Consider the following 24815-nt stretch of genomic DNA (forward strand, 5'->3'; position numbering starts at 1 on the left):
AAAGTGATTACACATCAATCTTGTTTAAGTCATCGGATGATTCGTAATGGAACAAGGTTTGTTTACTTCCTGGAAAGGCACCAATATGACGTGAACATTACCTGATCATATTGACATGAAGCAGCTGAAATGTTGGTATGAAAAGGGAAACACTAGGGAGCGTAGACCTTCTGGTCTCTATGTTCAGTTCTAATAAATCTTCTCCTGCACAGTTTACCCCTTTCCAGCCAGTTTATCTTTGTAATCCCCACTCTGTCATTATGTCAGTATTACAGCTATCCTTATAAAAAAGACAGCATTTAAATGTCTTTAATTAACTGAGAGGCTTTAATTAGCTCCGAGTGGGTGAGTAGCTGATTGGAGGGAAGCCAGCGCTAAGTGGGAATGACCAGCATAAAACTGGCCGAGCAGTTTTAATTCGATACCAACGTGGGACTGTCTAGCCTATTGAACCAAAAGGGTGCAATAATGGTGCCCTTAAATGGGAGAGGGTTCACTGATTTGAAATTGGTTTCCTATTTTTAGCTTACATTGGGATTTGAGTGTATCCCAAACTGCAGAGGTGATTATACCATAGCTGGGTTAGAATGGGGGTCATAATGGTTAATATATGTATAAAATGCTCCATTGGGGGTGAAATGACTCGTTTCTATGTGTGCTAATGGAGTTGCTAAAAATATTTTATTGTGAGGAAATGTAGACAAATCATAACTCGGTGCTAAAGCCGTAGATGTGGTGCCATTTTTAAATTCATTAACTTAGTTATTCTTTTGGTTTAAAACATTACTAAACTGGCCTTTAAACACGATTTACTTATTGTTTAATTTATCAAGAAACTTGCAATTGTGTTACTTCTTGAAAATTCACTTGCTTCTAAACTAAAGTAAAAGATAATAAAAGAAAAAAGTGAAGAATCTGGTTAATAGGCAAATCATTTTTTTTTAGGAGGACGACCAAATCAGGAGTACAGAGGTGTTTCCCCTGAAAAAAAAAACAAAAAACCTAAACTTGCATGGTTATCTAAAGCATTGTTCATTTTTGTTCATATAATTTATTAATTTTAAATCAAATCTTGTGATAGAACTGTTCTGCTGATGCTCTTTATCTGTATTCTTGCCCTAAACTATTGTAATATGAATGACCTTGACCTATTATTTGCTCTAACATCACCATTAAAATTATATTTTTTCTGTAAAGCATTTAAGACATTATTGAAACACAGAACCAGTTAAACCCCAGATTTATTTGTATATTGCCAATTCATGACAAAGTAATGCCAACCACTTTTATATCCACAGCCCAACTCAATCAATTCCTCCGTGCAGCCGATTCTGGTTGTAGTCCGGGCCTTTGCTGCATGCCACCCCCCCTTTTGCTTTTGTATATAAAGGGCCACTAGAGTCCTTAAAAACACTGTATTCATACCTACCTAAGCCAAGCAATGGGTTGCATCAAATCTTGTCTTTGATTCCATCCTCCATGAGCATTTACATGTGGGCGAACGGTGGTGGGAAGGAAATACCTCTAGCAGAGCCTGACTTAGGAAGGGCTGTCATATCCTGACAACCAGTAGTTCAATTTGTCCTCTATGGAGGACCTTTGTAAACCTAAATATTTTCATCTCCCTGAATGCTACTGAACTAACACCTTTTGGTTTTTAAAGAGGACATTTAGTGCTTTTAAATGGTACCTCATTTGAGGTACCAAATGGAAAGGGGGGGGGGGGGCTTTGTGAACTTTCTTTCTCTCTTCAAGAAAAATGGCCTCCATTGCAGCAAGCATGTTTTATGGGAAGAGCTAAAGTGCAGAATACTTTTCTTTGTGCTGATTTTTACTTGAAATTTTGTAGTTATGTTTTCATTAAATATCTTATAAACACATTAAATCGTTTCTTAGACAAATATAACTATATTTTACCACAATATTTAAATGTTTAAGCATTGTCCTCTGTACTGGACATTTGTAGTTACACATATTTTTTCCTGGTAGTCAGGAGGATATGCCTCAACTGGTCTAGGTTTTTGTCTCATGTGCATGATGCTAATTTAAGTATTAATCTCTTGTTAAGCTACAAATTTAAAGTGACACCACTCAACTTTGGCAGATATGTGCATTTTGGCTCCCCTTAACAAGGCTAAATCAGCTTCCATCTTGCATCCTGCATCTTCTCTGGGCTCCATCCAGCCAGTAAAAGTCACAATAAAGCTGACTTGTGCTTGCTCTGTTACTTTCTCCCTTTTTTTTTTTTTACCTCTTCCTCCCATGAAGTCCTTTTTGATTTCTTTTGCAAAATCAGTCACGATGTGCATCCAAAGTGTTGATGCCCAGTTGCTATCACATGTTCCTGTGCGATAAAGCAAATAGCAGCTGTCAGGTGATCCGCTAGGTTTCAGAGAGTTGTGAAATGTGGTTTACAACATGGAGATGCTGCAAGGCAAATCATGGTGGCAAAATGAGTCAAAAACACAGTTTTAAAGGAGGACAAACAAGAAAAAAAAAAAAACAATTTACCAAACTAAAGATCATTAAAAAAAAAAAAAAAAAAAAAAAAAAAGAATCCAGAAAATACAAGCAAAAAAATATTTTATTTGTAACCGCTTGTGTTTTGTGTTGTGTTGCTCTTTTTCAGCTCAGGGTTGTGCCGACATGGTTATTTTCCCTTGGCTCATTTATTCTACAAATGGAAACTAGTAAAGCTGAAAGGGATGCCTCCTCCACACCGAGGGAGGGTGTGCATTGGTGGATTCTCCCTCTGCAGTCACCTGACCGGAGTGACGGGCAGCGCCGAGCAGACAGATGTCGGGATGCAACTCTTAGCGGAAGACTTCGGAGCATTGGTGACCATGCAGGTGGAAATAACTTCCCAAATAAATGGATAAATACGGCATCTGTGGATCCAGATAACAACAAATGCGAGGCCATTAATGTGATTTACAGTCCAGTTGGCATTGCTGTTCTTGGTGGCGGATTAATAACCAGTCATAAAGAAGAGGGAGGAGGAGTGTGTGTTGCAGGAAGACAGAAGTGAAGGCTCTGATAGAGGAGGGAAGACAAAGGGGGAAGAGTGTAAAAGAGGGAGAGGGGAGTAGATAAACCCTGAGCCGGGACCATGAGCTCTGCATTGCCTTACGACTCATTGTCTGCCAGGCCAAGTCCCAGCAGACAAGCTTTGGACTGGGAGCGTGAACAGCTAGCTGTGCGACGACTTTCTTCTCCAAGGGGGATCAACCTGCTCACTCCTCCTCCGCTTCCTCGACGACCTTCTGCCATCCCTGGGTACCTGCTATCTCCATATCAGGAGCAGGACGAGCAGCTCCAGCTGCAGCAGTGTCTTTCCTTGTCGGTGTGCTCAGAGGCCTCCCTGGCTCCCCCTGCTCCTCCACCTGTGGGTGCTACCCCACGCTGCTGTCGCCCAGTGGGAGTCATGCACCTGCTACGTCTGTGTCTACTGGCTTTCAGCTGCCTGTTCTGGGCAGCTGGCTTAGCTCTCTTTACCCTTGGCGTTTGGGCTCAGATCTCCCTGGCAGACTACATGATGCTATCTGCCAATCGCTACCCCAATGCCCCGCTGATCCTCCTGTCCACAGGTGCCGCTGTCACCGCCTGGGGCTTTCTGGGTTGTCTTGGAGTGGCTGCCAACCTGCCGTGTTTGTTGAGGGCTTATGGGTTCTTTCAGCTTGCTGCGCTTGTAGCCGGTTTAGCAGCTGGACTCTCTGGTCTCTTCTACCGTGAAGACATAGCAGGAGGATTTCGTAGCGGTCTACAGCGGGCGGTGGCAGGCTACACAGAGGACGAAGGCCGTGCCGATGCCCTAGACAGCCTGCAGAGGGCCTTGGAGTGTTGTGGAGCTGAGGGTTGGCGTGACTGGCTCTCCTCGGACTGGGCTATCCAACACATGACCTTCCTTCCCATTGAGAACGGGACTTCGGTGTCTCTTCCAGACAGCTGCTGTGTGAGGCGGAAAGGTTGCCGGAATCGGCCGCTTCTGTCAGATGACATTGAAGGAGTAGCTGCCGCAGGAATCCATCCCCACGGCTGCTTCCGAAAAGTCTTCAGCTTGGTCAACGACAATGTCTTCCACATCGCTGCCACTGTGTTGGGGTTAGCCTTCACACAGATCGGAGGCATTGCCCTCGCTTGTCTATTGGCCAATAAGCTGGCACCAAGACAACATGGACGAGTCGTGGCGCATTAAGAGTCAATCTGAACATTTAGTGTAGCTACTCAAGAGATTAGGGATTCATTGACAAAAATAATTTGGAATAATTGAGGCTATCTGAGTGTAATTTAGTTGCAAATAGGGGTTTATATTAATTTAAAGATGCACTACAGAACCTTAACGATTGCAAATTTAGCATCCATCTTGCATCCTGTCTCTTCCCTGCGCTCGCTCCAGCAGTCTGATGTTTTGCTTTATTTATTGCTCTGTCTCTCTCTCCTTTCCTCTCTTCCTCTGATAATGTGTTCTTTTCAATGAATCAGCCACGGTGTACGTTCAAAATGCACTGACATTTAGTTTCTATTGTATGTTTGTTAGCCTTGTGACGCTGCACATTCCTGTACAATTTGCTGTACATTCCTATCATGTAACAGCTCCAGGAAGGTACATGAAAAATGTCTCTGCACCATCACAACAAGTCAGAGATGCATGTTTTTAAGGTCAGAAAGTTACCTAGAGCTACTTTCACATGAATGACAGCCATTTAGATGTCAGGTTCTTGAAGAGAACAGTACAAGCTCCATGTCTGTATATAAAACAAGAGGACCGAGAGGAAATTTTAAGTTTATTTAATGAGAAACAGCTTATTTTCATGGTAAATTGAGCCAACTGAGACAGAGTTTTGGTACAAATGGCGCACCTTTGGCCAGCTTTGATAGACTGTAGTATTCAGTCAGGTGTTGATTATGTGAATTTGGAACAATCCAAACTGAGAACAGGTAAGTTTCAGCCATATTGGGAACAAAATGTACTCATTTCTGGTGAGAAAGATACAAATCTGGTAAGTTTATGCACCTGAAAATGAGATAGTACCATACATGGCCCAAATTATCTCTTCTGGTCTGCTGGAGTTGAGTCATTATAATGCCAAAACATTTTGATGACTTGATATTAAACTACAAAGATGTGAATTTTATTTTGAAAACCCTTAAGAACAATACAACTTTGGGCAGCTTACGACTTGCAGCTGTATACACTCACAGGTCTTAACCTGTATAAATGGTTACTGCGACTTGCATGCGTACCACGTCAACAGACTGAACAGCTTTTGTGAATAGGTACCCGTACGACAAGACTTCCTGTCTTATTTAACTGTATGAATTGTTTAAAGTTTGTTTTAAATGAAAGCATGAGTGAATATGTTAATAGTTAGTGATGTGTAGGCTTTTCCCCTTTAAGGTAGCACCGAATGCACTGTAGTCCACCAGCAGTTTGGGTTATTTAGTCTGGCTGATGTTTCCGTCTCCATTATAAACTTTTCCCATCACAGAAACGATGGTTTCCAATAATGGTGCTTTTAAAAAGAGCTTAAAATATCACTGTCTGGTATTTAGTTCTGTTTGGAAAGCTGGCAGACAGCAGTAACTTTTACTGGCCAACTTTCAAACTATTTTTTTTTTTTACAGATGTTCATGTTCTGAAGCACATATCTGGATTTTAGGTATATACTGCATGATGCAGATTGTTTACACCCCATGACCAGAGAAACCTGGAAAGTTGGAGAAATCTTTTTCATATGAACATGTGAAATGATAAGAAGCCATTAGTATTAGCCTTCCTTTCATCCACATATTAAACAGCTCTCCTTCCATTTTTATTGTAAATTGCTCCTGTATAATATAATACATTGCACATTCAGTGGTGTATAATCTATCGTCATTGTGTATCAGCATGACTGAGATTGTAAACTATATCTGTCAGCTATAACAGAAAAATCTTTGCTTTAATTCAGGTTATTGATTAGACACTGAGACTGCAAATGTCACGGTCTGCTGCCCTTGAATATATTAAATGCATGAATGGCGGCATTATCCTTATAATCCAAGGTTAGTTTGTCCATGCAAACAGGGAAACAACTCCTACTAGGCCACTTTGGTTTTAGGCAAATGTCTAATAAATATCTTGTGATGCATTTCTGGGATTTTACTGCCTGTCTTTTAAATAAAAAAATAATTCCCTCATCCCAAAAAGTGTCAGGTTTTACCATTCTGGTATATTGTAGACCTTCTGAAACAACTTTATGTTTTATTTCTAAGTAAAGTGTGGTGTAAGTTTGAATTGTAATCAGAAGTCAAGCCTCGTCCAGACATGCGGCCTGGTAAATCAGAATTACAACCCACTGAATGACACCTCATTTCTACCTTCCACCTGAGACCACTGTGATTAGCTCTGGGAAGGAGCGTTGAACTACTGGACAACAAGAACAAACATTTCATATTTTCATTCAAAATTTTATACACATATAAAAGCAAATATAGGCAATCTAAACAAACTCTACATTTATTGATGTGTAGAGATACAGATTTTGTGCCGTGACCTCAAAACAAAGAAAATCTCTTTCATGATCTCATCAGACTATTGATTAGCCTACATTATGTATTACAGCCTTACCCTGTCAATGTTTGACCTCGTTTTCCAGAGGTGAGGCCACATGTCCAGTTTCCAGTCGCTTCATGACAGATTAAAAAGCCACCTGAGCAACCCTTTATGAAGGAAAGGAGACCACAAAGGGGCTTATTGTGTGCTTGAAAAGTATTTTGGCACAGACAAAACATGTAATGTAGTTGGACTAAATATATAGTAGATAAAATAAACATAATTCTAAATTTTATTTCTAATCACTGAACATTAATATATGTCATGTCTATATAAATAATAATAATAAGAATAATAATACCAGTATGAATATGAACAAGAATAAGATGAATACAATATTTATTTTTTGTGTAAATATCAAAATGCACCATGTTGTGGCGTCCTTGAACTTCTAGTTTGAGTCTGCATAATGAAACATTGCCTTAGGCTGAATGGGTGTGTCTCTGCGCTCTAACCAAACTGTCTTTCTGAAAACAGAAAAAAAAAACTTCTTTTTTTATTTTCACATGTAGAACTTTATTTAACCATCCTGCTGTCTGGAAGAAAGTCTTAAACTTGGAGATTAACTTGGAACGTGATTGTAATTTTCCATAAATCCTCCACATTTGGTCCACATTTGGTCATCTGCAAGTTCGTGAAAGTACATGAACAGACAAAAAAAGGGGGGAAAACATGTTTAAAAATGTCTGGGATGTCTTTTATCTTGAAATTGTAAAATTGACAGAGAGTCGTGTGTTCATGAAAGGAATTCCATGCCTATCTCCACTCTCCGCCTCTTTAAGTCTGCCCTACTTAGGACTGCTTTAGGCCCTTTGGTTTCCACTGTACTTTGTGCTCTGCCCCACATTGTGTTTGGTAATTCTTCCCACCACTGCTCGCTCGCCCGTCGCTGCGTAAAAGCCGCTGCGCGTCGCTTGGAAATGTAGCTCTGTTGAGCGCAAGGCGGTCTCCAAAATGGACCTAAAATCCGAACTCCTCAAATCCATCTGGTACGCTTTCACATCGCTGGACGTGGAGCAGTGCGGAAAAGTGTCCAAGTCGCAGCTGAAGGTAAGCGAGCCGTTTTCAGGTCAGGAAACTGAGACAGAGCCTCACAGGGGACACAGAGACAGCCTGAAACCGTGGATTTATGGGTTTGTCACTTACTTTTCTTTATTTTTCATATTTAAATAACAGAAAACAAATCGGAGATGATAAGTAGGGCTTGCTTAATTTTGTGTTCTGCTTTATGAAGCAACGTCTGGAGGAGTTAACACCCAGAAGTCTTGAAAGCTTGCACAGAAATCCACATATTTCAGACGCTTAAAGTCTTCTCTCACCGGGCTTCTCAGACTGAAGTCAGGTTTTAGATCAATTTCTGCTCCAAGCTCAAAGTCCAACTTTGTCATGTGGGCCAGAAACATAACCCAGCACTGCTTTTAGGGTTGTAAAGTTAAAGACGGCATCTTGTTCTGTCATCTTTCTCCCTTAGTTAACTTCTGTAAGTTTGTGATGTTGCATATCCAGCCAGTCCCTACATGCCTCCTTCCTTCAGAGGAATCCAGGGAAATGGCAGAAAGCTGTCTTGACATGCTGAGGAGAAAAAGCCTGCTCGTGTGTGTGTGTCAGTGTGTGTGTGTGTGTGTGTGTTTGTGGCCATATGAAGAAACAAGGGAGTGTGCCGAAGCTTCCGTGAGACTATAAATAAGTAGGTTTAACCTTTTAAAAATGACCAATGTGTGTCTGTGTTTCCTCCACAGGTGCTTTCTCACAACCTGTACACAGTGCTGAACATCCCACATGATCCAGTGGCCCTGGAGGAGCACTTCCAGGATGATGATGATGGGCCAGTGTCCAATCATGGCTACATGCCCTATCTCAACAAATATATACTGGATAAGGTACAGCTGACGTAAAGATGCCCCACACTTTAGTAGCAATAAATAACCACAGTTTTGCTCTAAAGCAGTCTTTTTGAGAGATTTAACACTAGAATTACAAAGATTTTCAGTTTCTCCTGCAGTCCCCCAACCCGCTACGATAGTTTATCACACCACTTACTGACCTATTATCTTTTTAAATCAGGTAATCTGCATGTTTCTCCTACATCCAGATGACAAGTTCACTCACTTTCCCTTCAGTTGAAATCTGTAGACATGATGGCATCTTTGTTCTGTTTACATTAGACACATTTTTTACCAGCTGTTGTGTGCCATGACGACATGTTTTTGTAAGATTTTTATTCTAGCATGCCTTTTTGGTTTTGTATTTATTAGGGCTGGGATGATTTGCTTTTCTCTCCATTAGATTTTTTTGGGTGCCGATTTGATTTAAATTGCGATTCCTCAGCATTGCTGATGTTTAGTTTGCTTTTTAAACACATGATGAACATGAAGACCAGGTTTACAGACAATATCACGAGCCAGATTTCCTGTTGGCTTGCTGCTGCGCTACGTTTGGCTGTTAGCTCTGCGTTTACGTCAGGATGGCGTCTTGCCATCCTGACAGTAACGTTAGTCGTGTTGCTGCAGTACGCAACATGTGCATTACTAGGGCTGTGATGATACGCTTTTGTCTCGATTTAATTCCGATTTTTTTGGTTGCCGATTCGATTTAAATTGCGATTCTCAAAATGCTTTGATTTTGCTGATTTTTTTTAATTTAAAACAAACAAACAAACAAACAAAAAAAATTATAAAACTTTTTTTGCTAGTAATTTTTCTTGATTTCATTTAGAAAAAACAGCACAGTAGCCAGACCATCATTCTGCAGCTTGCAAGAAAAGTAAGAATATCAATGAAACCAATAAAAATGACAAAATTATCATAGTGGATTCATTTTATTTAATTGAATTTAAAAAATCAATTTTTCAACAAAAAAAAAAAAAAATCAATTTTAAAATTGTGAAACAAAAAATCCAGATTTTTGATTTTTCAATTCGATTTTCCTGCCCCTATGCCCCTTCAATATGTGCTCTGATTTTCCCTTCAAAGCAAAAAAAAAAAACCCAAAATGTGTCTGTAATGGGTAGCAAATGGAACCAAAAGCAGCACCAGAGACTTGGGTAAACAGTTCTTGAAAGCAGCACAGGAGATCCAGGCAAATCAACAATCTTTTTTAGAATCACTTTGAGGAGACTGTTTAGTGTTGGAGCTGAACTCTGGTTCCCAGCGTACCAAGCAGAGTAACGTCCTCCAGGTCAACTGAGCAGCTGAGAAGTATAGGTGGTGTCGGAGAAGAAAACCATGAACTTAAAGGTGCTGGTCCTCCAGAATAGAGTCCAGAAGATGGTGGGGTGCAGATTCCAAAGGCAAGACAAAAGGCAGTAGTCAGGAGCAGATAAGGTCGGCAGCACCGGAAAGAGTGCTGGAAGGTCAGGCATGAAGGCAACGACAATCTGGCAGTGAGTGATGGTGGACGCTGCAGGTATACAGGCTGAACTGATGATGAACAGGTGGCAGGTGAGGCCAGGTAACCAATGAGGGGTGTGGCTTAGCAGCAAAGTGGAAAGAAGCAGGGCTAATTGTGACGTGTTTCCACACTTCAGACTTAAAATGTGATGGTGGAGGATTTGTTGTTCGCCATTCTCCATCTTCTGTTTACGACTTTTCCAACGCGGATATAACGTCACGTTATGAGACAGCCGAAGAGAAACATTTTGCCCTCTGCTGGAGAAAAGCTGCAACTTTTTTTCCCATCTGGCATAAAAACATGTAAACATTTGAAATTGGAAAAAAAAATATTTATAAGCCAAAAGAAAAAAAATAAGTTTAAAAATTGTAAAACAAAGAAAAATCACGATTTTTATGTGAATCATTTTTTTTTCATCCCGCCTCTAGTACTTATATAGCTGCTGCTGCACGCTCCAATTCCCCTTTAGATTAATAAACAAAATGTAATGTCACTACAATAACTGTAAAGATCCAATGTAAAATAATTCACTGTGCCATTTTCCATCAGACGGTGATGGTGTGATTACAATTTGTAATCATGAGTGAATATCCATAAAGAGGATGAGTTCCCTGATGATGATGGTGATTTGCTTCTCTACCCTTTAAAAAAAACATATATCTCCGTTTGTAAATGTGGAAGTGAAACCAGGGTATTAATCTTCTAATTATGTGTGTATATTGAAGTGTAATCAGGTTGGAAGATAAATCTAAATTAATGTCAGGTTTTTTATTTGATTTTAGTTTTATGTCACTCTGTCGCCTAAAGTTGAGATGAAGAAAACGCTCAGACATCATAAATGAGGAGGATCAGGTGGTTTTTGCCCTAATTATCTTCATCAGGAGAGGCGGTGGTCCACTGGTGTGACGATTCTCATCCCACAATGAGCCTCTCCTGCCGGGCAGAGGTCTGCATCTGGTCTGCTAGGAAGACTGAAGCCATATCTTTCCTCCAGAACTTCTGGTTTTTAAAAATTCCAGCTATGGGCTTCGCTAAAGTCCCACATGTGAAAGTAGGAGTGTTTGTGTGCTGCTCCTGTTTGCACAGTTCATGTAGCAAGTTCAGTCGCTTATTCTATCGCAGAGATATGCCCAAATTGAGATTTCTCATCATTCTTCTGGGTGGCATCGCGCTCATGTACATGTTGTCCTCGTGTCCAGCCCAGCATGAAGCCCAAGACTTTATCAGATAAATGAAGACGGTTTGGAGATACATGGAGCTTTTACCATTATTTGTGTTCATTTTACAGCTCAGTAAAATCAGATCAGGAATCTATTTTCCTCCATCAGATGATGTAGATATCTGCTGCTTCTTCACACCAATCAATGAATCAAATGTGTGTTTCTGAAAACAGAACTTTTCCTTTTGCCATCTTGATGCATAATTAGCATGAAGCTAAGCCTTTGTAGCATCATTATAACACAAATGGTACATTCATTAATTGTACCATCCAGTGAACTTGTAATGAAATGTGTTTTTTTTCTCTTTTTATTTAGTTTTACTTTTTTTTTTTTTTTTTTTATCTTGCCTGTGCGAATGCAGCTCATCCAGATAATACATTTAATTAAATCTGCTTGATAATGTGAGGCCCCGAGAGAAAGGCGGCAAATAATTCTTTAAATTTCTAATAAGAAACTTAATAAAAAAATCCACCTTCCTCTTTTTGCTCTTTTTAGCACATCTGTCTCCTGGTGTTAAATCATTATATCAAAACCTCCTGGTTCTCATGATCCTGCAGATCATGTTTGGACTGAGAGAGAGTTTTTTTCTTCCTTCATGGCAGGAATCTCAAGTGTCCTGCAGGTTTCAGGTGTTTTCCTGCCCCATAACACCCAAATTAAATTCAGCATATCCCACAGCTTTTTGTTAAATTCTGCAAAATTACCCATTAATTTGCTTCATGGAAACCCATTACTTTTAATATGTGTATGTTGAGTAGCGTTTTTACAAGTATTTACTGGTTTATTCACAGTTTCTGTCTAGTTTTTTTTAAACATGAAAAGTTCCAAACATTTTCTTGGTATAATGTGAACAAAAGTTCATTTAGGTTTAACCTCGGCATGAGATAAATGTCTCCATGAGTCAGAATATGAATTTAACTAAAGAAATAGTCTAACTTTTAACACCTGTAATGTGGTTTTAGTTAACTGTGGTGTAGCTTCAGGCTGAACAGGAGCATTCTGCTGTGTTTCCAGGTGAAAGAGGGCATGTTTGACAAAGAGAAGTTTGATGACCTGTGCTGGATGATGACCATGAAAAAGAACTTCAAGGGGGTGCCGCGGGGAGCGCAGCTATCAGAGAAAAACTGTTTCAAGCTCTTCTGTTTATTCAACCTCCTGTCTGAGGACCGCTATCCACTGGTGATGATCGTAGACGAGGTAAGCTGGAGCCTGTGGAGGAAATTAATTCATGGGACTTTTGTTATAAATGTAAAAACAGTCATCACTTTGAAAGAATATGGCAAGAGAAAGGGGTCAAATTTAAAATTGGTACAAAAATTAGGTAAATAATTCACCAAAACATATTTTCAGACTAATAAAGACAGTCGCTGGAACATGTGACTGTCTTTACAACACAGCAAAGATTAAATGTTATCTTGCTTTGGAAAGTGAGTGTTCTGACAAAGTGAGGTGGCTTTAAATTTTATCACAGCATAAAAAATCATCCGCAAGTTAATGAGGCGTTTCCTTCCTGCATTTCCTCCATAATACTCTTGGTTTCCTGTAAGTCAGAGACGAAAATAAACTTCTATGCAATCAACGCAGTAACTTTCCTGTGTGAGTATGATCCAGTTCAGTTTGTTCACAGCGTTCAACGCTAACTTTTAGCACTGGTTGCACTGGTGTGCCTAACTTTTTAATATGCATGCACCAGCAAAAAAATTAGGTGCACTACAAATTTTGGCAATTTTTTCAGCAGCTCATTTGAATACTTTTTTTTTTTTTTTAAATTCGTGTTTTGTCCAGCATTTAAGCAAGCAGAATGATGGTCTGGATGCTGTGTTCTGCTGAGCAAATTTACTTTGCCAAGGGGAGCATTACTGTTATGATGATCCCCTTGATTTTCTGGATTCTTATGTTATATCCAAGTGGCGACCTCCGGCGGTTAAAAGTAAAGCCTATGCGGAAGTTTATAAAACTGCAGTCCCCCCTTCCTCCACTAGGGGCTCCAAAACAGAGCGAACCCCCATAGACTCCCATGTTAAAAAGACCAACTTCGCGGCAGAAATAAACATGTTTACAGCCTGGTTCAAAAATCCATTTTAGGTTTAATCGGTCAGGTTTACCTTCATGACAACTGTGGGGGGAGGGAATTTTTTTCAAAGTCGCCCATTTAAAAGTAGTTTAATCTCCGAGTTCGGCATATTTAGGGGCGGGTCCTTTTGATTGACAGGTACTGATCTCCTGCTTCAAGTCAGAAGAACGAAGGTCAGAACAACCGCGGTTTTTAGCCGGTTTATAACTTGACTTAGCTTTAGCCCGCTTACCTCCGTTAGCTGGTTAGCTCCTGTTATCTCTGGGTTAGCTCGGTTAGCTCTTAGCTACAGAAATCTCGGAGTTTGCTCAATGTCAATCATCCACCATAACGCTGACAGCCCCCCTCTCAGCTCCGCCTCTTTGCCCATATTTGTATTTTCCGGGCGAGACGACACGCATGACGCTGAAAAGATGGCGACGGTAGGAACCGCCCACCGAGCTTCAATTCAGCTCTTCAGAAACCTATGGGTGACGTCACGGAGGCTCCGTCCATCTCTTTATATACAGTCTATGGTTATATCTTTATTTATTTTGTATAATTGTAATACAGAGTTTCTACTGCTGGACCAGACCGGAGAAGACAGAAGAGAGACAGAAAGACAAAGGGAAAGAGAAAGAAAACACCTCATAGAGAGAGAGGAAAAGAGAGAGATAGAGAAAGAAAGAAAAAAAAAACATACATTTGCATAAACATATACTTATACACCCATATGTATTCATTTATATAAACGCATGTACATACGCATTCACACACATATACACGAACAGGCCAATCTTCGCTTCATGCTCCCCCTGCAGACGACTGAGCTATTAAGTGACAGGAGCACCAAAAACTGTCGGGTTAAATATTAATGGGAGACATTTAAATACGTTTTATGGATCCTTTTTTGATCATTACACACATACATTAATGCTTATTTAAATTATAGTGAAATATAATTATATTTCTTTACTTGAAGCTGTAAAGAAGAAAATAATATTTAAAAAAAAAAAGAAACTTAAAATGCAGCTTCACTGAACTGAATGTAACGAAACATTTCGAAGTAAAATGACTCCTGAGGTTCAGCAGCTTCTGGACATTTTTTATTCCCTGGATTCACATTTAATCCTTTTCCCAGTAATACCCAGTTTGACTGAATTTTGTGGACGATATCTCCTTTTGGGTTGCACAGCACAGTACGAACGTCCCCAGTTTGAGCCTCAACTGGGGGGAGTTTCCAACAGTGGCCTTTGCTGTTCTGTGTGTGTGTGTGTGTGTGTGTGTGTGTGTGTGTGTGTGTGTGTGTGTGTGTGTGTGTGTGTGTGTGTGTGTGGGTTCTCTCTGGGTACCCCAGCCCTGCAATGCACTGGTGGCCTGTCGAGGGTGTACCAGCACTCTTGCTGGGATAGGCTCCAGTTCCCCACAACCCTTAATGGGATTCAGCAGTTCAGAAAATGAGTAAATAAATGAATTTACATCAGATTTACAGCTGCACACACAGCCAGAAACACACGGGGTGTTTCTTATTCTCCTGTTTCTTGTTTCTCTTCTTTTTTAAATGCACGGCCTCCTCTCATATTGGTACTTTTGCAATCACATGTCATAGGATCTTCTCCAGCTGCAGCTCCACCACAATTTGGTAGAGACTGCTCTCATTTTCTGACAACGTTTGTCAGTATATTCTCTCTCTAATGCTTCACCGGGTGCAGCTCTTTCAGTTTTTCCACAGCTGCATCACAGTGTTGTAGTTTTATAACCAAGCTACCGCTGAATGTCTGGAGGAGACTCTGGAACTAGGTGATGTTCCACAGACAGGATCAAAACCCAGCTTTCAGCTTTCCTCCAGGTTTTCTGCTTCATTTGGCTCAGATACGGTGAAAAACTCTAAAATGAGGGTTAATAGTTAACAATCACATACGAGCAAATTCCACCATGTTTCACGTTTTACAGTTGATTCCAATTTCTGTGATTCTCATGATTGCGTTCGTCACCAAACGGGCGGTTTAAAATGTGCCTGTCTTAATTTCATACTAAAACACGATACAGTGTACAATTATGGATCAGACCCGACTTTCTCTGGGCTCCAAGGAGGAGGAAACTTACAACACACAGATAGATAATTAAAGTCCTTTAACCAGACCTAGGATATGTCAGGCGCTCCGGTACGACCAAGGAAAAGTTGCACTCGTCCCTTTCTAGAGTCCCGTGTTAGCCCAATGCATGCACTAATCTGCTTCTGTTATTTCTCCTTTTGTAATGTTGTCTGGAAATATTTTAATGCTTCAAGGTGGAGTATCTCCTCAAGAAAATCTCCACAGCGATGAGCCAAGAGTGGGATGGAAAGCCCATTGAGGACTTATTATCCCAGGACCCCGTAGTGCAGGAAGAGGGCATTTCTGTGTGGACTTTCCTGGAGCACATGAGCTCAGGTCGACTGCTGAGGGTCACCAGCGCCGAGGCTTTCAGCCTGGCTTTGGATGAGGTGTTTCTGGAGATGTATCACAATGTCTTAAAGAGGGTGAGTCCCTTTGCATCCTCGCAGGAAGTTTCCTGGCTCTTGTACTTTTTTTTTAAATTTTATTTTATTTTTTTTAGTCTGAAACGTATTTCTAATTTTGCAGGGTTACATGTGGAAGAAGGGGCACCTGCGCAGGAACTGGACTGAGCGCTGGTTTGTGTTGAAGCCTTCCTCCATGTCATACTACGTCAGCGAGGACTTAAAAGACAAAAGAGGGGAGATCCAGCTGGATAAGAGCTGTGTCATAGAGGTTGGTGAGGAAACATCCTTGGCAGGCCTTTGATCCACCCATCTGTGTGCTGAGCACATCTTCAGCCTCTAACTCCTCTCTTTCTTCTGTTTTAAGCCTCTTCCAGATAAGGAGGGCAAGCGCTGTCTGTTATGTGTGAAAACCCACAACAAAACCTATGAGATGAGCGCGTCTGACCAGAGGCAGAAGGTGGAGTGGACTCAAGGTGCGTTAGCGTGCACGAGTGGAACAACACAACTGTGACTGAGTATAAAAGTTTCTCATTTGAAGTGCGTGTCAGTGTGTGACCTCAGCTCTACGGCTTTGCTATCTCTGTTCTGTCAAGCAGTTATTTCCTGTTTTGTTGAATGATATTCAGTTTGAAAGCCAAAGCCCCCCCATGCACCCTCTTATCAAACAGAAAGGTAGTTTCAACAAGTCCATTGGCATCAGTCTGAAGTCATTTCTGTACTTTTTAGTGGGAGGTTGAAAGAAGATTATAAGCATGAGATTTACGTGGTGAATTATGGCGCCATTAAAGCTAAAAAAGAGACTTAATTAGGGTTTGCAGTCAGATGGCAACGATCTTTATCTTCTTTATGTGCGGATGCATGAAAGGAGTTGAGATTGAGATGCAACCTACAGTTGCTACGTTTACATGGGAGTTTTAATTCCTGTTTGATTCAGAATAAAAGTTAATTCTGCCTTAAACTGATGAAAAACGACTATGTAAACACTTAATTCCTATTGCAAATTTCAATTTCCGATGTAAGTGGCTGGTTTGTTCGCATTTTAATTCTGAACTATTTATTTCCTCTGTCATGTAAACCTTCATTCCGCTCTAAGTTAATTCGGGTCGTTCTGAGCATGCTCGTTACCTTGTCCTGTCCCGATGACACGCATTGTTTTGCCTCTTCGGTGGTCTATTTTTCTTCTCCTTCTCAGTTGATGAAAAAGTGAAGTAGTATGCTCGTGTTGAGCTGCTACTTCACATTTATAATAAAAAATAGCAGCAAAACTAGTACTTATTATGTAGTTTTTACAAGTTATTACTAAAAAGACGAGAAGTAGGGAGCCAATTTTGTTTATTTCCGGTTTACGTCATACGTCACGTCACCCTCTGTCCAATCAGAACCCTTCACAACTCGCCTTTAAAGAGGAATTAAGTGAGGACATGTTTCATGTAAACCTTCATTTGGAATTATTATTTTCATGTAAACTCGAAGGAGAATATGTTAATTCGGAATTAAAAAACATCATGTAACTGTAGCCACTGTTTCTGCTCATAAATATGTATTTACTTCTACCTGCGTTTGGTTTTAACAGACTGCAACAATGGGAGTCTTTTGACAGTGAGATGATTCAGCGCTTCTTCAAGGAGAAATGTGTTCTGTTGTGTAAAGCAGAGATAACTTTTCCACTCCCACAGGTGATATATGAAGGCAGCACATTATGTGGTTTCACTTACACATTTTTTAATAACAGTTATAGATAACTGAGGTCAGTGTTATTGTTTTAACAAGAGTTTGCGCTTCAAGCTTAAAAAAGAAGTATTTGCTTGGATTATGAAGGAATGTCTCCTATTATTGTTAATTAAGGGTAAACTACCCATCCAAAGTAAAGCCAACGTCTGGATTTCACTAAGCAAATAGTAAATGCCTCCCGTTAGGTAATTACTGCATGGGTGACAATCATTTTATGAATAAGATATGACAGGAAGTTCCACCTCCATCCAGAGATGCTTCATGATGCAAGAAATTCTCAACTCAGGTGATCACATGTGACGGTGCTTTGCTGACCGTGTATGTACCCAAAAATAAAAAAAATCTGTTTGTATTCGCAGCACCAAGTTGATACGGAAGCGTCTTGCATTCACCTGGAAAAAATAAAAAAGTTTTGTTTTTCTGACTCAACATGGAGCAGGCTGTATAAAACTAACTGATCTTGAAGAAACGTGGCGTGCACGTCCAGAATATCAGATGGGGTTTTTATGTCTGAACAAGCACAAAGTCTGCAGGTGTCTTCGCAACGTGGACAAAGTAATAACGAGCCCGAGACAAAAGTATTTCCCAATGTTTCAATCCCAAAACAAAGTGAAAGTGAATTAGTCTAAACAAACAGGACATGTTGGACCTTCTCTGGATCAAGCCTCTTAATAATGCTAACGGGCTTAGAAAATACAGTATACCTGCCTCAGGCCTGACTGCCTTTTGTATCGCAAAGAAAAATATTCTCATGAACTGGAAGGAAAAAAAGAATTTAAGCATCACTCAGTTTAGAAACTTCCTTTTAGACCACATCAGTAATGAGATGATGTCTGCCTCCTCAAAACATCAGCTGGATGAATTTTGTTCTTTCTGGTCCCCTGTGTGTGTGTGTGTGTGTGTGTGTGTGTGTGTGTGTGTGTGTGTGTGTGTGTGTGTGTGTGTGTGTGTGTGTGTGTGTTATAGGGGAGTGTGATGGTGCATGAGTGTGTGGCTTGGTAGGAGTGTGTGTATGAGAGTGTGGTGGAGCATGAGTGTATGGGAGAATGTGGTGGTGCATGTATGGTGGGGTGTGTGGGAGTGTGTAGACACATGTGGGGGATAGGGGTGTGTGTATGAGATAAGTGTGTATGGCGGGGTGGAGGGGTAGTGGTTAGGAAGGGAAGAGAGAGGTGAGGAGTTGTGGAGGACCAAGCGACAACCTCCGGTGGTTAAAAGTGAAGCCTATGCGGAAGTGCATAAAACTGCATTTCCTCCTTCATCCACTAGGGGCTGCAAAACAGAGCAAATCCTCATAGACTCCCATGTTAAAAAGACCAACTTCACAGCAGAAATAAACATGTTTACAGCTTGCTTCAAAAATCCATTTTAACTTTATAGGTCAGGTTTACCTTCATGACAACTGTGGGGGGAGGGAACTTTTTTCTAACTCGCCCGTTTAACAGTAATTTAATCTCGAAGTTCGGCATATTTAGGGGCGTGTCCTTTTGATTGACAGGTTCCCCGATGTCCTGCTTCAAGTCAGAAGAACATAGAACAACCGCAGTTTTTAGTCGGTTAACAACGGGACTTAGCTTTAGCCCGCTTACCTCTGTTAGATGGTTAGCTCCTGTTATCTTCTGGTTAGCTCGGTTAGCTCTTAGCTACAGAAGTCTCGGCGTTCGCTAGATGTCAATCATCCACCATGATGCTCACAGCCCCCCTCCTCAGCCCAACCTCTTTGCCCATATTTGTATTTTCCGGGTGAGACGCCGCGCATGCCCCTGCCAAGATGGCGATGGTAAGAACCACCCACTGAGCTTCAATTCAGTTCTCTAGAAACCTATGGGTGACGTCACAGAGGCTACATTTATCTTTCTATATACAGTCTATGGGAGGGATACATAGTGGAGATAGAATGGAGAGAGGAGAGGGGCAGGGATGCGGGCTTGGGGGTAGGGGTACTTTTGAGTGACAGGGGTATGGGTGGGATGTAGACATCTGGAGGATGATTTTGGAGGATGGGCTAAAAATTTGTGTGTGGGCTTGTATGTGTAAAGATGTGGATGCTTGTCCTGGTCCTCTGGGGCTCCAGGAATGTGCAGCGATTCCTACACCGCTGGCGGCTCACCTTCTGGAGGGAAGCTCACTTCCCTCTGGACCAAAATCCCCGGACCCCTCTCCTTCCCCTCTCTCTGTCACACACTGGCAGGGCGTTGGGAGGTGGGCACATTGTGCTCGGTGGTGAGAAAGGCCATCTAGGGTGTCTTGATCACTGTACCAGGTATCGACTCACCTATCAGTTTTAATCACACTTAGTCCTCACAACACTGACAACCCATGGACAAGTTTTGGGGGGCGGTCCTTGGGGTTACCCCCCTCAATTTTAATTGCAATTAACAGACACCTTACAATCATTCGTTAGCAGGGGAGGAGTGGCGAGTGGGTCTTCCCACACCTCTATTTCCAGGGCTTTGTCAGGGGGTTTGGGCAGGGGGGAGGTGCTGTCCAGTAGACCTGGACTTGCGCTGGCTTGGCTGAGGGAGGGTGCTGCTGGCTCTGGGAGGAGCCAGGTTGGCTGCATCTGAGGGAGCGTAGGGGGGTACTGGGAGTAGTGGGCGTTGGTTATGAAGGCCTTGATCTGGAACTAGAGGACAGCCTGATGAGTCCAGATTGACACGGTTCCAGAGCATCAGGGGAAGAAGAGAGGTAGATGAAGAGATACAGACATCATGCTTGGTGAGGGCTCTGGGTGTTTCTGCTGTTGGTCAGGTCCAGGTTCAGGTCCAGGTTCAGGTCTAGGATCAGGTCTAGGATCATGTCGAGGTTCAGAAACATTATGAGTCCAAAGAATGAGGTCGTCAATATACTGACTGAGCAGGTTATTCCATTTTCCTGATGGCACGGCCATATTTCAGGATGACATCACCAGGATTCATGGGGCTCAGATTGTGAAGGAGTGGTTCAGGGAACAGGAGACGTCATTTGGGACGTGCTGGAGAAGGGTTTGTGCAGCCGTTGGGCTCTCCCATCATCAGTACAAGATCCTGGAGAAAAAATCAGCAAATAAATGAATGTTACAGAAGCATATCTACATAATCCTGCAGCGAATGCAGCTATAATCACAGTTAAAGTCGGTCTAACTAAATATCATAGTGTGACTTCTTTGTGGGGTATGTCAGCTCCTCCGGTTGCTCTGACTACCCAGAGCTTACAGAGGTATATGTGTTCTCGTCACCACTACAGCCATTCAAACAGCCCTCCGTCTCCTCAGCGAGGGCAAGTCGTCTCTTCACCATGAACTCAAACTGAAAAGGCGGGTCCAGCGGGAACGCGTCCACCGGGAGCGCAGCCAGAGTGCCCGCAGCAGCTGCAGCAGCCGAAGCAGCCGGAGCAGCCGGAGCAGCCAATCAGATGACATCAACACCCAAGAGATGGAGAGGATGGAAAAGATGGAGAAAGACAAACAGGATTTAGAGATTGAAAGCATCATTCAGGTAGGATATGGGTCAGCAGGTTGAGTGGCAGTTACTATACATTAATATTAATGTGTTGTGCATAAAACATCTGCTTTTTCGCAGCACGCTCGGGAACTAGAAACTCGCCGGAGGGAGGCAGAGGAGAAGGAGAGGAAGAAACAGAAGGAGGTGCAGATGAAGCTTGAGAGACAGCTGAAAGAGGCTGAGATGGTATGGAAAAGTTTGTGAAATTCAATTCAATTCAATTCAATTCAACTTTATGTATATAGCGTCAAATCACGGCAATGCCATCTCAAGACGCTTTACAGACAGAGGGGGAAAACATAATGAAGGCCAATTCATAACAGCCTATATAAGGAAACCAACAGATTGAGTTGAGTCCAACTCAATCTCCCATCCTGAGCAAGCACACTGGCGACAGTGGGAAGGAAAAAACTTCCTTTTAACCTCCGGCAGAACCCGGCTCAAGGACAGGCAGCCATCTGCCTCTGCTGTGTGGGGGGGAAGAGGACAGAAAGACAACAGACAACAGGAACTGCTACTCCCGGCCAGGGAGACCTGCTGAGACAGGAGACATACATGTTAATGATGCAACACTGTTATTGGGGGGGGTGTAAAAGAAAGAGATAAAGAGAAAAAGAAAGAAGCTCAGTGTATCAGGAAATGTCCCTCAGCAGTCTAAACCTATAGCAGCATAACTAAGGGATGCTAACCATCCCTAGCTATAGGACAGTCTTCAGCCTAGTCTTAAAGGTGGGGAGGGTGTCTGCTTCCCTAACACTAACTGGGAGCTTAAAGAGAGGGGCCTGATAACCAAAGGCTCTGCCTCCTGCTCGGCTCTTTGAGACTCTAGGAACCACAAGTAAGCCTGCAGTCTACGAACAAATGGCAACATGTGTTCCTAACTCTTGTGATATTGGTTTTTGGCGTCCATCTCATGAACTCTGATCTCTGACAACGTGTTTTGAAATAAAACAAGTTGGAGAAATGGCTCCTTCTTTCTACTCGGTGTGTGTTTGTACGTGTTCAGTTGAGAGAGAGCATGGAGGCAGAGATGCAGGAGAAGGAAAGGAAAGCTGAGCAGCAGAAGAGAAGGATCCAGGAGCTGGAGCTGACACAGGAGAAACTGGAAGCTGCACTCAATATGGAGATCCAGGCTCGGCTGGAGGAGGAGAGAGCCAGACAGGAGCTGGAGAGGTAACACGAGACGGTTTAAGCTCATTTTATTTGAGGAATTTAAATTTAGTTGAGTTTTGTTTTTTTTGTTTTTTTTTATCCCTTCTCCAGGTTGCTGGAAGCTGAAGAGGAGAAGAGGAAGCAGTTTCAGTTTCTCCAGGAGCAGCAGAGGGTCCTGCAGAGACTCAGTCCTCCACAGGAGGTCTCCACAGATGAGGAAGCTCCTTCAGCTCTCCACTCAGCCTCTCAGGAGCTGCAGGATCTGCAGGCATCGCGCCAGAGGAGTCATCAGCACCTTGAGGTGACAGAGAAACTGTGCAGCTTGACATTTAGGTTTTTTCTAATAAAATGACACTAATTGTTTGATTTTCCAGGAGGTGCAGGAGAGGCTTAGGAATGCCAGTCAGTATGTTCGGCACTGGAACGTCCAGCTGAACCGCCTGATGACACCTATAACTCCTGGAGGTGCTGATTTATTTATTCACCTTTATTTAAGCAGGAAGTCTATTGAGTTTAAAACTTTTATCATGGAGACCTTGCCAAGGTTGCCATATGTCAGATATATCAACGATAAAACAAATTCTTGCTATTTCCTCAGAAAAGCAATGAAATTTCTCCTTCACTGCATTCTCTTTGATACTCTGAAATTCATGATTAGTGTTAGGAAAACACCACAAGGAAAGCATCAAGAATGTTTTATGTCTGAAATTGTTACAGAAAACTCAGTAAAAAGGTTAAAATTTCTTCAACTTGCAAATATACAGAGTATACATTTTTTAAGTTAATTTTTAAAAATATTTTTTATTTTAATTTTTTGATAATATAAAATGATGAAAAAAAAATACTTGCAAAAATAATAATGAAAAAGAAAATAAGAAAAGTTGAACTATAAGATCAGACCATAAAATAGTTTAGATAAGAATATCTTTTGTACGTCAGGACACAGAAATCACTGGTGATAAAAAAATAAAAATAATAATAATAATAATAATAATAATAATAATAATGCTGCATTTTCCTTTTCATTCGTAATTAAACTAAGCACCTGCATTATGGTGATAAATGGACTTCAGGGGGAAGCCTGGAAGGTCTCCAGACCTTCTGGTTGAAAGATGACTCCTCTTCCTCTTGAGCTACCACCATCCTTGTTGGACCATATTAACAATGATCCAACATAAAGTAACAACAACTGATGATTAGCTGGTTCTTGTTTGTTACCTATTTTAATTAAGTAATTTATTTATGTATTTATTTATGATTTTTGAAGCTCAGATTTTTACTTCTGAGAGACTCTTCTTCTCCAAGGTGCTCTTTTCAAACCCAGTCATGTAACTAAAATTACAAATAAGTTTGAACATGTTCTCCATCTGTTTCTTTTTAATAATATTTACTTTTCTTTCTATTTCAAACTTTTAAGACCAAGATGTCACTGTTTATGAAGCAATCAAATTAATAATTTATTATTTTTCTATAATCTGAAAAAATATTGATTTTATAACTTTGTAAAGAACTAGTCTTTTTTTTTTTTTTTTTTTGCTTTTTTTTTAAGCAAAGATATTTTAACAGTAATAAAAAGGGAAAGACTCTTTAATAATCACTTTTTTTAAGTGTCTGAATCCTAAACCTATTTAAAATGCTTCTGAACTTATTCATGGTTTTTGTTTTCTCCTTATTTTCTGCTCACAAACTGACCCATAAACAAAACTTAATAATATTTGCATTGTTTTTATTTTTTTGGTTATTTGTTTCTGTTTGTTTCCTTTGTAGACCGTGTAGAAAGACTGACGTCAAAAACCACATGTCCAAAAAAGGAGGGGGCTTTGGCCAGCAACGAATTCATCTCCAGATTTAAGATTAAAGTGGATGAGGACAGCCAGATACAAAGACACGAACATGAGAGACTGGAGGAGCAGATGGAGGCCACCCACCTGTCAGACGACTCAGATGAATCACATGGAAAACCCAACGGACAAATCTGATCACCATGACGATAGTTAGATGTATAAAAGAGATAGAGGAAATCATTTGTTGATGGATGACTAAGAATGAAGCAGGGAAAAATAAGACAATTTGACGTAAAACATTTATCATATTTATATTTTAAGCTGCACGCTAAGTTGGAAAGAGATCAGGATTTAATGAAAACACATCCAAGATCCACTGAGATTTACAGTTTTGTTAATAAAGTTTACTGGTTTAAACTTTGTGCATGATGTTTGTTATTTTTGTTGTTATACAGTTAACCCTTTATAGCGCACTCTATGAAATATCTTGAAATTAGAAAAAAATTGTCCTTCTGGTGTGTACCAAGACCTCCATTCTGTTATTACTTTAACAAAATAAAATAGTTTCATGCTCAATATGAAGGAAAACGAAGTGATCAAAAATAGTTACTTAAATATCAACTCAGAGTTGATATTTAGCTGTGTTTTATTGTAGGGTTTCTATTGTTCACTGATGATCAAGCAAACAGGAAATAACATGACGAATGTTATGAGATACGTAATTTGTTCCAAACTTTCCTTTTGATGCATAATGTGAAGTAAAGACAGAGCAGTTAATATGAAGACAGATATTGGTATTAACTTTTCACATGTATATCTACGTAGATCAGCAATAATAACTAGTTGAAATAATTTAAAAACAAAGTTATTTTTATCCAGCTGAGAAATGCTAACATTTATTTTAG

General features: G+C 40.9%; 2 protein-coding genes across 2 annotated transcripts; both read left to right on the forward strand.

Moving 5' to 3' along the window:
• Positions 1–3109: 3109 nt before the first annotated feature.
• LOC306773191 (tetraspanin-7-like) lies at positions 3110–4195 on the forward strand (the record flags this gene model as incomplete). Its single annotated transcript, XM_079262936.1, has 1 exon — positions 3110–4195. The coding sequence occupies one exon, from the start codon at positions 3110–3112 to the stop codon at positions 4193–4195; it is 1086 nt and encodes a 361-aa protein (XP_079119062.1).
• Positions 4196–7549: 3354 nt separating this feature from the next.
• On the forward strand, positions 7550–24185 carry LOC306773419 (differentially expressed in FDCP 6 homolog; the record flags this gene model as incomplete). Its single annotated transcript, XM_079263221.1, has 12 exons — positions 7550–7645; positions 8335–8475; positions 12220–12402; positions 15549–15779; positions 15883–16029; positions 16126–16234; positions 20718–20968; positions 21053–21160; positions 21981–22147; positions 22238–22427; positions 22501–22591; positions 23894–24185. The coding sequence occupies 12 exons, from the start codon at positions 7550–7552 to the stop codon at positions 24103–24105; spliced, it is 1926 nt and encodes a 641-aa protein (XP_079119347.1). The 3' UTR covers positions 24106–24185.
• Positions 24186–24815: the final 630 nt, after the last annotated feature.

This window comes from Telmatherina bonti, assembly GCF_933228915.1.
Source record: "Telmatherina bonti genome assembly, chromosome: 23".
NCBI classification, from domain to species: domain Eukaryota; kingdom Metazoa; phylum Chordata; class Actinopteri; order Atheriniformes; family Telmatherinidae; genus Telmatherina; species Telmatherina bonti.